At 33.8% G+C, this 16,858-nt stretch overlaps 2 protein-coding genes across 5 annotated transcripts in view; both read right to left on the reverse strand.

Annotated features, from left to right (window-relative positions):
• ERBB4 (erb-b2 receptor tyrosine kinase 4) overlaps positions 1-16,858 on the reverse strand; it is a 1,057,350-nt gene that overhangs the window by 741,443 nt on the left and 299,049 nt on the right. The window lies entirely within an intron of this gene.
• Positions 3,654-7,085, reverse strand: LOC308498930 (EF-hand domain-containing family member C2-like). Its single transcript, XM_081051728.1, has one exon. It carries the CDS (start codon positions 6,525-6,527, stop codon positions 4,278-4,280), a length of 2,250 nt encoding a protein of 749 aa, XP_080907854.1. The 5' UTR covers positions 6,528-7,085; the 3' UTR covers positions 3,654-4,277.

Consider the following 16,858-nt stretch of genomic DNA (forward strand, 5'->3'; position numbering starts at 1 on the left):
TTTTAAAATAGCATCTTACCCTGTTAGTGAACATTGTGCCATTTACCTTCTGAATGAAAAAAAACAAACAAACCCTCAAATGTTGAAATTTAAGTTGTTAACTGCAAACTAACTCCATCCAACTACTGAATACCCTTTCCTTATTTTCATAAACATTGTTTCATGTCAGTAATACACACAGTATCTTCTCCGGTAGGGCCTTACAAAAAGAAGCAGATCAACAGCAACGTGAATCGGTCATGAAATGGGAATATCCAGTTTCTCTCAAGACATCAATAATCACTTTTTAAAAAAGCAGAACACGTGGTTATAAATAAATAATTTTTAAAAAGTTTTTGCAACTAATTTGGTTATTTATCATCTTAATCTGATGTCAGAAGCCTTCGTTATCTAGAGCTTTCTGAGCAGTTCTCCTAAAGCCCAAGAGGAAAGAACTGTTTGTGTTTCTTCAAGTATCCTGATGTATGGGACAGAATTTCCTCTTGTGAGTCCTTACCATACCCATGATAATTTTGGTACCATTTTATAATCGGTGGTTCTGATTTCTCATAATTTTGTTGTTTATGTCACTGAACTAACAAAAATGTGTAAGCTCATTCAGTTTTCATGTGGCGATTCCACTGACCTGTTTTATCCTACTAATACTGTTGGTGTAACCCTTTGCCAGTTATCTCGTAGCTATCCTGTATATTCCTATAACCATAATGCCTAGCATAGGGTCTGACACAAGCCAGAGAAGGGTTATTTGGAGGCAGTTAAGTAATGCTTGAGAGAGCGTTATCCCTAGATCAAATTGTCTGGGTTCAAATCCTAGAATTGCCCTTTTAGCTTTGGGACTTAAGCAAATTACTTACTAGACACAATTATAAAATCTTTTAACGTTTGTAACTTGCATGGGATTCAGTGAGGCCATACATGCATTTAGCAGTGAGTTCTTTATGTGAAAGCTTATTACTGTTAAACATTAACATTTTAAAAGAAAACAAATAACAGGGGATGGCTCAGATCTAATGCACTCCCTTTTAGACACAGGCACTAAGAACTGTCTCAATCTGTGCTATTCTTAAAAGTTCTTTTTTTATCATAGTTTAAAGGAACCATAAACAGCATGATCATGAATTCTATACATTGCGATTCACCATGCTTTCTTCTGACAAGTATTTTTAAAATGTCTTGTACTAGGTTTGCATAAGTACAACTAAAGAAAGTGATGTTTCTAAATGCCTATTCTGCATGGATTTCTAAACTAGAATTGAATATAAACATATTCTAGAAAAATTATCTCCTTAAATTCTTTCATTTTGCTCCTGTTACAATGATTAGTGATGTTATAGTAAAAATTTTTATCAAGTAAAAAAAAAAAATCCTTGTGATAAGAGCTAGAATAAGAAACATAGCCAGTTCAGTCACATTAATGAAATAAAAGAAAGTGAAGTCAATATGAGCAATGACAGTATACCATGATTTATATTAAAATACTTTTTCAACTAATGGAATTATCTGTTTGTTTTCCAGTGAATAATATGTATTTGGAAGTCGTAGCATCTGTTCTTGTAAGATAATATATGAAAGAAAGAGAATTAATTTGTCTTTAACCATGTGGTATAAAACATTAATTATGAACTCAAAGAATAATGAAGCATTATTTCAACTGAAGTGAAATCAGACCTAAATTTATTAATGTTATTGGATACTACATTAAATATAGGCTATTAATAACAGGTATAACTGAAACTTTTTTTAGGGATTATTTGGTATAAGACTGCTTACACATAATGCCATAAACAAATTACATAGATATGAAACAGCATAGATTTGTAATACGAGCTCCGACAATTAAGTTCACAAACTCATTCTAGAAAAAGCGCTATATATCTCATTGTTGAATATCACTACGGTCACTTTCGAAGTACTCCCCTTGGGAAGCTATGCACTGACACTAGGGCCTAGTCTACCCTTCAAAGCAATTTGGAGCTCTTTTTCTGGAATGGCCATCAGAGCTGTCATCATATTACCCTTGATGTCCTGAATGTCCTCAAAATGTCTTCCTTTCAATATTTTCTTTATCTTCGGTCAAAGAAAGAAGTCATTGGGGGCCAGATCAGGTGCGTAAGGAGGGTGTTCCAATACAGTTGTTTGTTTACTGGCTAAAAACTCCCTCACAGACAGTGTGGTGTGAGATGCTGCAGTGTCGTGATGCAAAAGCCATGAATTGTTGGTAAAAAGTTCAGGTCGTCTAAATTTTTCAAGCAGCGTTTTCAGCACTTCCAAATAGTAAACTTAGTTAACTGTTTGTCCAACTGGTACAAATTCATAATGAATAATCCTTCTGATATCAAGAAAGATTAGCAACATTGTTGCAACAAGTTCGCGAACTTAATTGTCAGACCCGGTACAACAGACTTGGGTTTACTATTTATTTTCTGATCTTGGCCAAACTACTTTCACTCTCTACATCAAATCTGCTCTATAAAATCAATAGAATTTTACTTAATGGAGATCCTCCCCTTAAAGAGTTTAGATAAGGACCTAACTTTGTGTTATATACTGAAGTGTAATTTCCTTTCTTTCCTCCTGCCATTCTTTCCTAAAAAGTATATGAGTTCATGAGTATGTTTTTCTTTTGTATGACATTTAAACAATTAGATAAATGATTAAATCAGACTGTACTAATTAAAGTTACATATTTTTCTAAAAATTGACTTTTCGAGGTTAATGTATGCTATTGTGAATGATGTTTCATGAAAAGCAGCTGCTTGCACACAGGATTTAAGTATTTGCTTATTTTACTTGCACACAAACTCTTTGTCTTAGGATTTATATCCCTTTTATTTAAAGATTATTTATGAAGCTTGAAAACAAAACAAAACAAACAAATAACTGATTAATAATCAGTTTCTCATACATTCCAGGCACATTTCTGTCTTTGAGTCTTCATTTTCTGTTCCCTCTGCATGGATTGTGCTTCCCTCTCATACCTGCATACTTTCTTCTCTTGCTTTTGGTTTTTACCCAAAAGCCACTTTCCCAGTGAAGATTTCATCTGCCACCTTATCTAAAATTTCAACCCATATCCTTTTCTCATTGTTTTTACCTTAGAACACATTACTATAGCATATTACATAATGTGCTTTCTTATCTTGGAGGAAGATTGAATAGAAGAAAAAAATCTTGATAAAGGGGAGAGAAATTTTGAAATACATATAAATGGCTATGTCAAGAACTGATATTGGAATAGAATAAAATCGATATTTAGAACCAGAGGAAGAGAATTACCATGATGAGAAACTTCACTAGGCTTGAAATATAACATAAGAAAGATGGATTTAATATGAAGATTTTGAGGATGTTAGTACATGATTGGAGGTAGTGAGAAATCAAAACATTAAGAAGACAAGTTTTACTGCTTACTGAATTTATCAGGGAATGAGATAGACACTTGAAAAGAGAAACTGCCAAAATATGCCAATGACAATGGCATCACTTTGAACATTCCTGTAACACACCTGGCATTAAACAGATAACTGCTCATCTAAAGCAGAAAAAATGCACCTAACCTCGCTATTACATAATTTCTTAATTAACAGATATCTTTATTTCAGTAATTAAATATATAGCTTAAAAATATTTCTTTTCCTTCATTTTTTATACTTTCAGGAAATTATGCAAATAGAATTTCAAAAAATTAACTCAGAAAAATATTCTCCTTATGTAACTCCCATGAATTTTATTGGGTTAAATTTAAATACACTGGTGTATCAGAACATATAAGAAAATTTTAGATCATTCTATTTTTCTCAACTTCAGGAATCTCCATGCTATATTGGAGACTTTCTGACCCTACAATTTCTTTTTCTTTTTTTTCTTTTTGTTAAGACTTCAAAAAATGTTTAATAGAATGCCAACTTACTGATCCGATATAATTTGACTTTATAGTTTCATATATAGATGTCAAAAGTCATTTTATTTTTGTGTTATATAAATCAAATTATGTTGATTACAAATTTACCATAAGATTATTTGGTATTAATAAATCATACATATAATAAAAATATTTGATGTTCCTTTAAATGACATTTTTAATAGTGCTGGTACATCAGCAATACAATATCATGTTCTGAGAAACTAAAATGACAAAAGGAGATTGATTTTAGTCTATGGATTTCAATTCAGTATAAACCATATTTCTCTTCTGTTTTTAATGAAATTATATCTACAGAAATAAAATTGGCGAAATTAGAGCAGGAAATCAAAGGGAGTTGGGCAAAACTGGCATTTTACTCCTCTTCTAAGCCATATATGTCCTTTAAAAATTTTAAATAGTCAATGTATTTCATAGAAATAGGTGATGGAATCCCGACCAGCACATCATCTCTCTCTTTCAAGAGTGATTTTGCTATCTGTGTGGGCATTATATTTATTCTCCAGTTCAGGGCACAGAAGAATGACTCATAATTGATTTGTTCTTCACTGTTTTCAAACTCGGACAGTAAAGATTCTAAAAGATCATTACTCAAAGGTAACCTGAAGGACTTGCATAGCCTTTTGATGTCTTTGCTGGGTAATACTTTTTTTTTCTCTCGATCTTGGTATACAGAGCTACAAAAGAGTCTTTCAAAGTTCTCAAAAGAATTTTTCTTGAGCTGTTCATGGGCCATTGCAATTAGGACATTCACATCTGGACAAGGGTCATCAGGAACCCTGTAGTGACGTGCAATGGTCACAAATTCTTGTTCTGTGAGTTCCCCAGCACCTATGGTCATCACTATGTCTCTGAATGTATTACAATCCAACTTCTTCGTGAGCCCAGAGTCAGCAGCCCTAAATACCTGCCTGACGTCTCCGGATTTTGATATTTTTTCTTTCAGCTTTTCTAGAGCAAGTTCAAGGTTGCTCAAAGGAAACTTGTCTGAATTCTCCTCCATGAATTTTAAGGTGTACTCATCAGCACTGAACACAAGAAACAGGTGGCCATTCACATTCACTTTGGCTCCTATATACAGCTCCTCGGCTTTAATATATTCTGATAGTTCACTTTTAAAGACTTCTTGTCCAGGCTTCTCCACACGCATTCTTTTCAAGAACTTCCGGAAACTAGAAACGGAATTCCTCCCTGTGGGTTCAAACACTGAAATTGTGTCATCACTGAGAAAATACGATATAATAAACAGTCTGCCCTCATTGGCACATTGTTTTGTGATTAGTTTTGCTAAGAAACGGAGTACACCGCTTGTGTTGCCATAGCTATCTTTTCCCATGAATTTCCCGACCTTCCTCAGATGAAGACAAGGTTTGGGCACGAGGCCTATACAAGAGCAGAGAGAATCCTCTTCAGAACCAAAGCCCGTGTAAGGTGGAAATTTCCTTTCTATTTTTGGAGGGAGTGGAGCCTTGAATGAAATCGGTGTAAAGTTCTCAATTCCATATTTATTCTTATAATAAGTCTTCGTAAATTCATCACAGTCACAAAGGACCACTTTCCTTCCCCACACATTGATGGTGGTTCCTAAGGAGAGGTCACTATCTTTGTAAAACTCTTGCTCTGATTTTCCTAGCTTGTATTTATCCAACAGGTAGCCATGCAGTCGTTTCACTGCCAAGCCACCATACACATTGAGAACTATCTGATTTGTTACCTCGCCTGGTTGATAGAGTCCAGGGGGCCCATACTTGGGCAGCTTTCTCCTCTGGAGGAAAAATGGCATAGCATCCCGGCCTGAGTTGTGTGGTAGCAATTCTTTGATTTCAATAGTATCATCAGACAGAAAGTAATGCAAGACGAGTTCTCTACGGTCCCCAAATAATGAGGCGGAGTCATCCCACAGGCAGAAGAAACGCAAAACCTTCCTGTCATACTGGAGGAACTGTTTCAGGGTGTCGGAGGACTCCTGGGGATGGACGCGCTTCACGCAGTCGAGCTTCTTTCTCCATAGCTTCCTGGAAGGATCTTCCGGACACTGTCCTGGCGGGTTTAATTTGACTCCTATTTTCTTCAAAAAGTTTTTTGTGAATGCATCACAGTCGTAAATCTTGAATGTTCTGCCATAAAAGACAATGTCTGTGTTGACATTGAAATGATGCACCGTGTAAAACTGAGCATCCTCGGGAGGTGGGAGAGCAATCCGATGACGCCTGATGAAAGTCCCTTGAGGCACTCCGCTGTTCCGCACCTCTGGTTCGTTTACCTGAATTGTGTCATCTTCGAGATAGAAGAGGATTTTATAGCATCTGATGCCATAGTTGTCTTGACTTGTATCGCCCACTTTGTCTTCTATATAGGCATCGAAAGACAATACCTGTTTGTCAAAAGCTACCCAGGACGGTGCGTCACTTCCCATGTCTTTCGCATATACACTGTATTTGTGCTTTATCTTTTGCCCGAGAAGCGGTTCTCCGCCTATTCCAGGTTTGCTTTCACCCACCAGCATGCTCACATTGTTGCAAAAGCCCCAGTGTTGAGATTTGTGGAACTTCTTCTTTCCCACGTTGCGGCTGAAGCTGGAGCCGGGCAGCAGTGGCAGGGCCATGGTTCTGCGCTTCCAGGAGTCAAGGATCTTAGAGGAACGGGGCCCGCAGGTAGCAGCAGCTTTGCGACCGTGACATTGAAGCCCCCATTCTCAAGGCGTTACCTAGAGACAGGAGGCGGCGTCACAGAAGAGTGACCCCATAATTTCTTTGACGATTCAGAATCCTTTCTATGGAAATAAAGTTGAGGTCGTAGACCCTTGAAATGTCCCACTGAGCGGTCCTCTGTGTAACTGAACTTTCGGCACATGAAATATCCTCCATATTTAGCAGCAATATAGGCTACATAGTAAGACATTAATCATAACCATTTTTAAACGCATATTACACTTTTCACCTCAGTGTATATATTTCCTTTGATATCAAAGGAAATGAAGTTACAAAATCATTATAAAAATGGCAACTCTGCATAGATTTTCCCCAAAATTTCAATATATCTTGTGTTTGTTCTGCTACCTTAGAGAAAATGGTATCTTATGACATTTCGCCAACATTGTACAGTAGGCATTTTTTGCTCTTCTACTTTCAGAGATGCAATCGAGATTCAGAGAGTACATGCTAGTATTATAGCCACTTGAGTTTAAATTTTGACTTTGTCAGTTAATAGTGGTGCTACGGACTGAACTGTGTCTCCCCCAAATTCATATGTTGAGGTCCTAACCTGCGATGCGACTGTATTTGGACATAGGGCTATAAGATGAACAAGAAAGTAATTAAATGTGGTCATGGGGTGGGGGAGGGCTGATCCTATAGGATTAGTATTCTTATTAGAAGAGACACCAGAGCGCTAGTACATTCTCTCTCTCTCTCTCTCTCTCTTTCTCTCTCTCTTTCTCGCTTTCTCTCTCCAACACCCCCCACCCACCCACCCAGGTAGGCCAAAAAAAGGAGAAGGTGTTCCTCTGCTGGATGATGGAAGGGAGTTCTCATCAGAAACCAACGATGCTGGTACCTTGGCCTTGGCCTTCTAATTTTCCGAACTATGAGAAAATAAATTTCTGTTGCTTAAGCCACTCCATCTATGGTATTTTGTTGTAGTGCCCTCAGCAGACTAATACAAGCGGTATGGCTTTCAACAAGTTGCTTTAACATTTCTGTGCCTCAATTTCCACAACTGTAAAAAGTGTGACAATGTACTTACATATTTTGAGTCATAGTCAGGTTTACTTGAGAGGTTGGTCAAAGAGCAAATACTTTCATCTATAAGATGAACAAGGTCTGAGGATCTGATATAGAGCATGGTAACTATAGTTCATGAGAATGTGTTATATAATTGAAATTTGCTAAGAGAGTAGAATTTAAATGTTCTCTCTCTCTCACACACACATAAAATAGACAGATAGATAGATAGATAGATAGATAGATAGATAGATAGATAGATAGATAAAGTGACATGTGTGAACTAGATGAGGTGAATCTTACAGTGCACTTACATATCAAGTCACCATGATGTACCCTTTAAATATCTTACAAATGTGTATGTCAATTACATCTCAGGAAAGCTGAAATTTTTAAACGAAGATAAAAAAGAGAACCTAATATGACGGAATGATTTAAATTCAGCAGTAAGTAGCTTTTGTTTCCATATCATTTATAGAGCAATGTTGTCAGTAAGTCAGCAAAAAATAATTGACATCATCGAAAAGCCTCAGTTCAATTAAGATCTGAGATATACCAAAAACCATTGTCTCCGTTATTTTTTTATTCAGAAGTAATATCTTTAAAATGAATATCATTGAATCTAGAGAGAAAATATTAATTTTGTTGTTGTTGAAATGCAGAGTTGTGGTCACTTTCAGTTTAAATATGGATTTATGTCAAAATTGACTATTTTATGATTTTAATATATTCATTGGACATTTTTAAATGGGTAAAAATGTAATATCTGAAAGAAACAACTTATAATATTTCAACAGTACTGTTTTTATCTGAAAAATCCTTCTTTCCTCCTAAGAATGCCTATGTGCTATTTTTGATTTGATGAACCCTGTTTATAACTTTAGGTTTTTTTGATTGAATGCCCTTAAATGATCTTCATGCTGTCATTAACTTAGATGTGAGATTATGATTTTTAAAAAATCAGAAAATTCAGGTTTCTTTTGGAGTTTATAGGTTAATCTACTTGTTGTACAAAAGGTAAGACTAAAGATACTGAGGATTTTCCTTAAATCATGGAGCCCATGTAAAGACTGCGTTAAGACTAGAATTGAAGTATTCTGATCCAAGAACAATCTTTCAGTCCCATTGGTATTTAATATTTAATTCTTACATTTAGGTACATGATAAATTTTATCTAGTCCCAAAAGATAACAGGCTGTTATAAATTCAATATTCCAATTAATGCAGAATTTTCATAAGGTATAGGGAATAATATTTTTAAAGCTTTAGAATAGTTTTAACCACTCTGTATAGTAATGAAAATATTTGTATTTGTCCTGCCCAGTATAGTAATCAAAACCCATCTGTGGCTATTGAGCACTTGCACTATCTAGTGTAACTAAGAAAATTAATTTTTAATTTAATTTTACCTAAATTAAGTTAGTGGCTACAGTTGTGTACAGTTCAGTTTTAGAATAAAATTAGAAATACAGACTAAATTATCTTAAATAGTTGTACTTCATGGGCATTATTGTAAGATTGATAATTGGTATTTATAATAATATGATATTTAGGAATATAGTCTTCATGTTTCAATAAGCCCATATGCTCATCTCTATATGACTGTATAGAGATCGATATAACTATGTACACCGGATACTTAATGCAAATGATGGTTCTGCACTTGTAAGGAAAGATACTAAGATAATTAGTTAAATGAACTCACTGATTTATTTATTTCAAGAATGTTGAGAATGTTGTTTAGAGTATCATCTTTATGAAAATCCATGGAATAACTTTTTTACCGGACAGTACTAGGAAAAGCATGAAATGAATAATTTATTTTATATCTCTCCTCTTTCTTTGCTGATAGGAATCTTAATCCAAATGTTCACCTCATCTTTTAAAACTGAGTAGTCATCGATAACATAAGCAATAAATGTACCAAATTTACTGCTTTGAATTGGGTTTTACTATTCTTATTTTCATCTTGCTTGGCTTTATCTATTTATTCCTCTTTTTATAAATTCCATTTTATATCAAGATATATACATTCATTTACATATGTTTGCTATACTGTGTAAAATAATATATAATAATGGCCAATAAGTATAGAGTTCTAAATTTCATTAATAATTGGAAAAATCCATTTAAAACCATTATGAGCTACCACTACACATCTAAAAGATGGTGGATATTAAATAAACATCCCTCTCACACACACACACAACAACAACAACAACAACAACACCCACCAAGGGACCAACGATTGGTTATATAGAATAAGGAGAACTGAAATTTTCAAACACTGCTGGTAGAAGTATAAATTTGTAAAACAGCTTCGGAAAACTCTTCAGAAAAATGTTTTTCTAAACTAAAGCTGAACATATGAATAGCTATGACTCAATAAATCCACTCTGATATATAAACCCAGCAGAAATGCTACATATGTGCACCAAAAGGCATGTATAAAATGTCCATTGCTCTACTATCCATAACAGCGACCAAACAGTAACCACTACATGTTCAACAATAGCAGTTGATAAATAAATTTTTATTCATACAATTGATGCTATACAGCAAAGAAACATTGAAATAATAGTACTGAATCTCGCAAACATACTGTTGAGTGAATAAAATTAGAAATAAAAAACACATTGTTATGAGTCCATTTATACAAAGTTCAAAATGCCCAGTTAACCTTTGGTGTTAAAGTCAGGTAATGGTTACTTTGGGGGAAGAGAGGACTGTAACACGATAGAAGCGAGAGAGACTTTTGGTGTGCTTATATGTTTTGTTGATTTGGGAGGTGATTAGATAGTGTGCCTCATTGGTGGAATTCATAGAGATGTATGCTTAGGATTTCTACAATCTTTTGTCTGTATGTGATAACATGAAATATGTAAACAAATTTACCTTAAAATTCTGTTATATCACATGCATGTATATATCACAGTCCAAATAGTCTTAGGAGAAAGTCAGTAAATAAATACATTGAAAAATATTAGAGCGAAGTGATAAAGGCTGAAAAGCCTAAAAGAACTATTTTCTCAAGGGTTAAAGGTGTCATTTTTCATCAGATAAACTCATTGTGATGTGTGTGTATGATGCACATTTTACAGAATGTATTTTTTAAAAGTGTGTTATGATTTCTTAATATTTTAAACATAAGTCTGATATATTCTATATAGTATGGAATTGAAATAAGAACATGAGCAATAGTAATTTCACAAATATAGTTCAGGAGCCATTAGTTTTTGTGTTTTTATGAGTATTCTACCTTGAAGGTTAAAAGGAAAAACAAGCCTTAAAATATTACTTATCTTCATGCTGTGAAGTTACTAAGGACGATGCCTTGTTGGTTTTAAAAAAACAATCCTGTGAAGGAATTCCTCATTAGAAATTTGATATGGGTATAGCTTGCATATATTATAATTACCTAATATTTAAAACCTCTATACCGAATTTTTGCTTTTCCTTTGGCTATATGCCTACTTTTCTTAAATTGATTTATGAATGTCCAAGGTTGCTTTGCAGTTTTATCCTTTTAGCAATAATAGATGCAATATATCACAAAAACAAATTTTTAAGAGAACATCATTAGAGTGATGTAGCACTAGTAATAAACCCCTTCACACTTGGATGAACTTAAATCAGTTTCTCTTTATTGATTTTTGGTCATAACATAATTTTAAAGTTCAACTCAGTTAATAAAAAAAGATTTGCTTGGTGTTATGGGCAAAATTCTTGTGTTGTAACTTCCACTTCATTTATGGAAGACTGTTACAGTTGTATCATATATGAGCCTTGAATAGATATATTAATGAGAATATTATTTTATGATAATCTTTATGCATATCTTTTCCTCCCCTTTTATTGATGTGAATCCTTCAACTCATCTTTATTATGATAGTATCCAATGACGCCTTAAGTAAATATTTATATACTATTGCCTCTGATTTGTATATATTCTTGTGTGTGTGTAAAATGAAAAAAAAAATGTATTTATCAAATGTGTAAATAATGAATATGTTTAAATGGTTTATGTATTTCATGAGAGCATTTAAATTATTATTACTAACAATGTGATGATTTCCTTTAGAAGGCTACCCATTATTTATTTACATAGCACTGAAAGACCTATATGAAGAGTGGGTGGTTTTCTTGTAATTCATTCCTTTCATTTCATTCATTGAATAGTCTTAAAAAACAATTATTTTGACTTGTTTTTAATATTATGAATCAAAGACTCTATGAAGGGTCTATCCTATCAGGAGAATGAGTCCCTTCATCCAGAATGAAGTAATTGAATGCATGTGAAAAGGTAAAAGAAAATAGGTTGTATATGAAATCAAGTAAGGATATTAAACTTGTATTTATCACTATTCTTCCTGTGAAGCAGTGTCTACCATAATGGTTATATTTTTTCCCTACAGCAATGTAACAGATTACATGTACTACATGATTCCCTGGGCTCACTCAGACATAGCATTACAGCATTTATAAAATTCTCAGCTCTCTATCAATAATTCCTCTCCTTTAGCTTTTTACACAAGGAAACCAACCATAATGCAAGAGAGCAAGAGTTCACATAATATAAATTCACATTCACTCTATACTTTAAAAAGGAAACTATTAACAAATTTATTTGCTTTATTTTTAAACATGCCCTCCAATACTCTTCACACGTGTGTTAAGACTGCAGATAAACACAGCTGTCCCATAACATAATAAGCACACACTAAAGGGGAAGGTAGCATCAGACAATTACCAATCAATGGCTGAGGAAAATTTGAGTACAATTGTATTATTAGCCTGAATGACAGAATAGAATTTTCACTGACTCTTGAAAAAAAGAGAGGCAGTGGATACTTGCTCTATTATGCAGCAGTATAAAAAGAACAAGATCTATATTTTAATTTACCTAGAGATAAAGAAGTCCTCTATGGAACTGACCAAAACCAAAACCCAAATATATCCCTCCAACATCTCTCCTATCCCCTCCCATCAAAGCTTCTTGACATCTTTGCAAGTTCAAATGTTATCTAATTTTTTAAAATCATTTTAAATGCGTTCATTTGTTCAACATATATTTATTTAGCTAGTCATCCTATTAAAGGTCAGATGGTCTAATTGAAGCAGACATGAGGATCACTTGTTGGTATAGTAAAAGGTGTCTAAAGAAGGTACCAGGATAAGGGTACGCAGATAACAGACATATGAGTATAAATTTCCAATGAAAAAAGACGGGAACTATCCCATTTCTCACAGTGACAATCATGTGGTCATCATAACACATCAAACACATTTGGAGGTGGTTTAATAGCGCCATTAAAACAGATGCCTCAGATTCATAAAGAACTACTTCAAATTCAATTTAAGATACTTACCACATTGCTGAGCTTTGATAATTTTCTTAACATACTTAAGCTCCCATGTCTTCTTAATCTATCAAATTAGACCACTAGGATTTTTGTGAATATTGAATGAGATAATATGTATAAAACACTTAGGTTCTAGAACATAACACATGCTCAATAAACGATAGGTTTCATCTGCTGCATCTATAACCTAAGACAAAATTTGAAGCCAATATGTATCATGACCACAAAAATGGAGTAATATTTATTTCTAAATGAACTAAGAAAAATTTTAAAAGTCTATTTACTGAAGGCCCAATACTATCAGCTTCCCTTTATGAGGTCATGTGACATTATAAACAAAATTACCAATAGAGAAATGAAATAGTTGTTTGCTACAATTTCAAAGACTGCATTGCTGATGAGAGCTGCTTTAGAAATACTGGCATAAAACATTTTCTAAATTGAACATAATTACAGGATCTACCTTGGGTTTCAATTGGCAAGAATTTCAGTTCTGTGTGGCTTTAATTAATAACACTGGATGTATAAATTATTTATTTTTTCTATAGGGAGGCTTATCCAGAAAAGCATAGGTAATTTAAACCTTCTATACTATATAAGAAAAACATTTTTTCTTAAAACCCTAATCAAAGCATAAAACATTATCATACTGGCTACCGCAATCATCCTTTTGTTTTGTCTGTTTGTTTGCTTGTTCATTTATAAGGACACTAAGATGGTAAGTCAATAAGAAAATAGAGGGCAAAGTCAGGCCATGTTCTCCTGAGATTTAACTCTGCGAGGTAACATCTAGAATTAATAACATGTGAACCTGGAGCTAGTCGACCAGGTAATTGCCTTCAACAATATTCATCATTAATCCAGATAATTGCGATTCCATTTTACTTAAATATGGTGTTGCACATTGGCAAGAGAGAGTCTACAGCACTCTTACCTGGCTCAGGGTTGACTGTATCATTCACAGCATGCCAATGGCTCATGCTGGCATTGGTTAGCGGCTTGGTATCTACCCTGGTACTCTAGGCACCTGTATCTCAAAAAGATGGAAGACCAACACCAAGCTCTCCATTTACATGTAATATGTAGAATGAGATATTCAAGATCCCCAAATATAACCTTGTTTGCTATTTCTTTTCTAAATTCCAACACATTTTTTTTTTAAAGTTTATCATATTTCCTAGAACTTTTATTCTGCAGTGGTGTATGCCATTTTTGGTGTTTTTTTTTTTTTTTAACCACTCAAGCACAATTATTTAAAACAAACACACATGTACTCCCTGTAAAGTACAGGGAATACAGTGTGATTCCTGCTAGAGTCCATTCCTCTTCGTGATCCCCAAAACTGTATAAAATAGTATCGCATTATTTTCTGGGTTTAAGGAAAAAAGGGAGACTTTGCAGAATCACAACATCATCAAGTGGCAGAGTTTAGAGATTATAGTCCAACCTCCTAAAGTTAAAAACTAAAAGAATGTGATTCAAAGAAATGATGATGTTAAACAATCAGTCAATGATGGAGCTAGCACCATTCATATTTTGTCATTAAACATCATTATACTTCTGAAAAACATATACGTATAAACTAAAAAGCGTAGGGTAGATTTTTCATAAAGCTTTTTCACAGCAATCAATGAAGAGGTTACAATTCTACCTTTATATTGTAATCCTGATGAACACATACATAATACTTTAAAACTGTTAAACAAGCATGTAGAAAATACAGGGGATGCCGATAAAAAAATGTATACACATTTTAAGAGAAGAAAAAACTGTATTAAAACTGTAACACTCAATATATACCGATAACAAAAGATGAATATAAGTCATGTGTATACATTTTTTCTGGCACCCCCAGTATCTAAATAATAACACTCGCCAATATTCTTCAAAAGATATTCTTAAAAAAAAAAAAAAAAAAGATTATTTATTCAATTCCCTCAAATTGAGATTGACAAGATATATTGCTATTCCAAGGAGTCTACTTTGATAACCTTGTTACACTTATGTTGGTTAAATTCAGAATAGCTACGTTTGCAGGCAAGAATAAAAATTAATTAAAGTATTCAAACTAGCCCTGCCTACAGCATTCATCCTCCACTCACTGAGCCTCCCTAGAAGCTATAAAGAACCAATGGGCAACTATGTATCTACCACCTCTAATCATCCTGAAATTATGTATCCTTTACTCCTACACTTTATAAACAGTAGTATAAATTATGCATGTAGCCAAACTGATAATATGAAACACTTTTAGACACAAAATAGAAACCTGCACAAACTCTCCAGTTTTGTCAGTGAAAATAGCCTTTTATTAAAAAGTGGCATTCTTATAACTTCAAACATAGGTTTTCACTTTTATAGAATATTTAATTCAAGAAAGAAAACTGTATATACTTTTAATCAACTTGCAAAACAACAAAATGGATTTTTCATCAACTTTGCCAGAGGTGAAGGAATCTTCCCTGATGAAAAAAGCAGAAAACCTATTTCAACTATCACAGTACCTTAAGGATGAATAAGATAGTTTTTATTTTGGATAATAAATCACTTTTGTAGCACTTCGAAGATCAAGGAACTTGCTTATCAAAATAGAATTTAGTCATCACCATGCAAAATCCTCAGGCAATGAAAATTGCAGTAAAATTTTCTCCTTTTATAACTGGATCAATATTTTTGAGTATATGTGTATTCACTGAGTCCCTTTAACCTACTATATTTCATATTTACTACAAATTCTTCTATGTCATAAGAGACCGAAAGATCAAAATTAAATCTAAATACATAAACACACTATCGAGTGGACACAAACATACACAAACAAAAAACTTTTTACTCATCACTCTGAATACTAGCATCGCATTGCTGTAATTATAATACCAGGAATTTGGCTTTGTTGCCAGGCCTAAGAGTCTATTCAGAGGAATTTTAGCAGAACACAATAAATAGGGGATACTGTTCTCTAGACCTCTTGTTCCTGGGATAATACATACAAAGTGCCATCTGAATTCCCTAGCTTATCTCTAGTTCCCATGTTTTTGAGACAGCAACAAAGAATATGTTGACAATGATCAACAGTTTCTGCCAAAAGTTCTTTGCATATACTTTTCTTTCTTGCTGCAAGGCACTTCCCTCTCAGTCAAGTCAAATTAATGCTTTCTTATTCTTCATTTGTCAGTCAAACAATGATTTTTTTTTGAGGGGAGGGGTTTTCTAAACTCCTTTACTAGGCTAGATCCCCCAATTATATATCCTATGTACCTCCACACTTATCCAATTGCTATTGGTACGATTGATCAATTAATATCTTACTCCCCGACTTTGTCCTTGAACAAAAATCATGTTTATTTTTGCCAATTTTGTGTCTCAGGTTTTTAGTAAAGAATGTGATACATAGAAAGTATTCCACATATTAGTTTTGAAAAATATTAATCCAATTCCGACACTTCCTGTTGTCTGAAACCGAGTGTGTAGTAGACTTCATTCAGCCTTACCTCTCTACTTGTTAATAAACAAAGGTATACTTGTAAGTCATGCTCTGACTGAATCATGAATCAGAAAATGGAAGCCATTTTGGAGTGGCAATCTCTAGTTTGCAAATATATACAACTGAATACAGAAATGAAACTGCTTGGAGCTGATGGGATCAGGGATCATAGATCTGCAACAATTCAGATGTTAGTTGCTGGAAAGAAAACAAAAGAGCATATGCTCAAGAGACTCAAGTATTATTAAGCATTAAATGAACATGCAAGTTCAGTTCATGTACAAGGCATTCCTTTTGTAACAAGGATATCTTTGGTTAAAATTTACCAAAGATTGGATCCTCAAAATATTGAGGAAATGACCCAGCA

Source organism: Rhinolophus hipposideros, assembly GCF_964194185.1.
Source record: "Rhinolophus hipposideros genome assembly, chromosome: 6".
Lineage (NCBI taxonomy): Eukaryota > Metazoa > Chordata > Mammalia > Chiroptera > Rhinolophidae > Rhinolophus > Rhinolophus hipposideros.

What these genes read in the sequence shown, in the direction of transcription:
- LOC308498930 (XM_081051728.1), bottom strand. Translation starts at nt 6,527, where the DNA reads ATGGCCCTGCCACTGCTGCCCGGCTCCAGCTTCAGCCGCAACGTGGGA.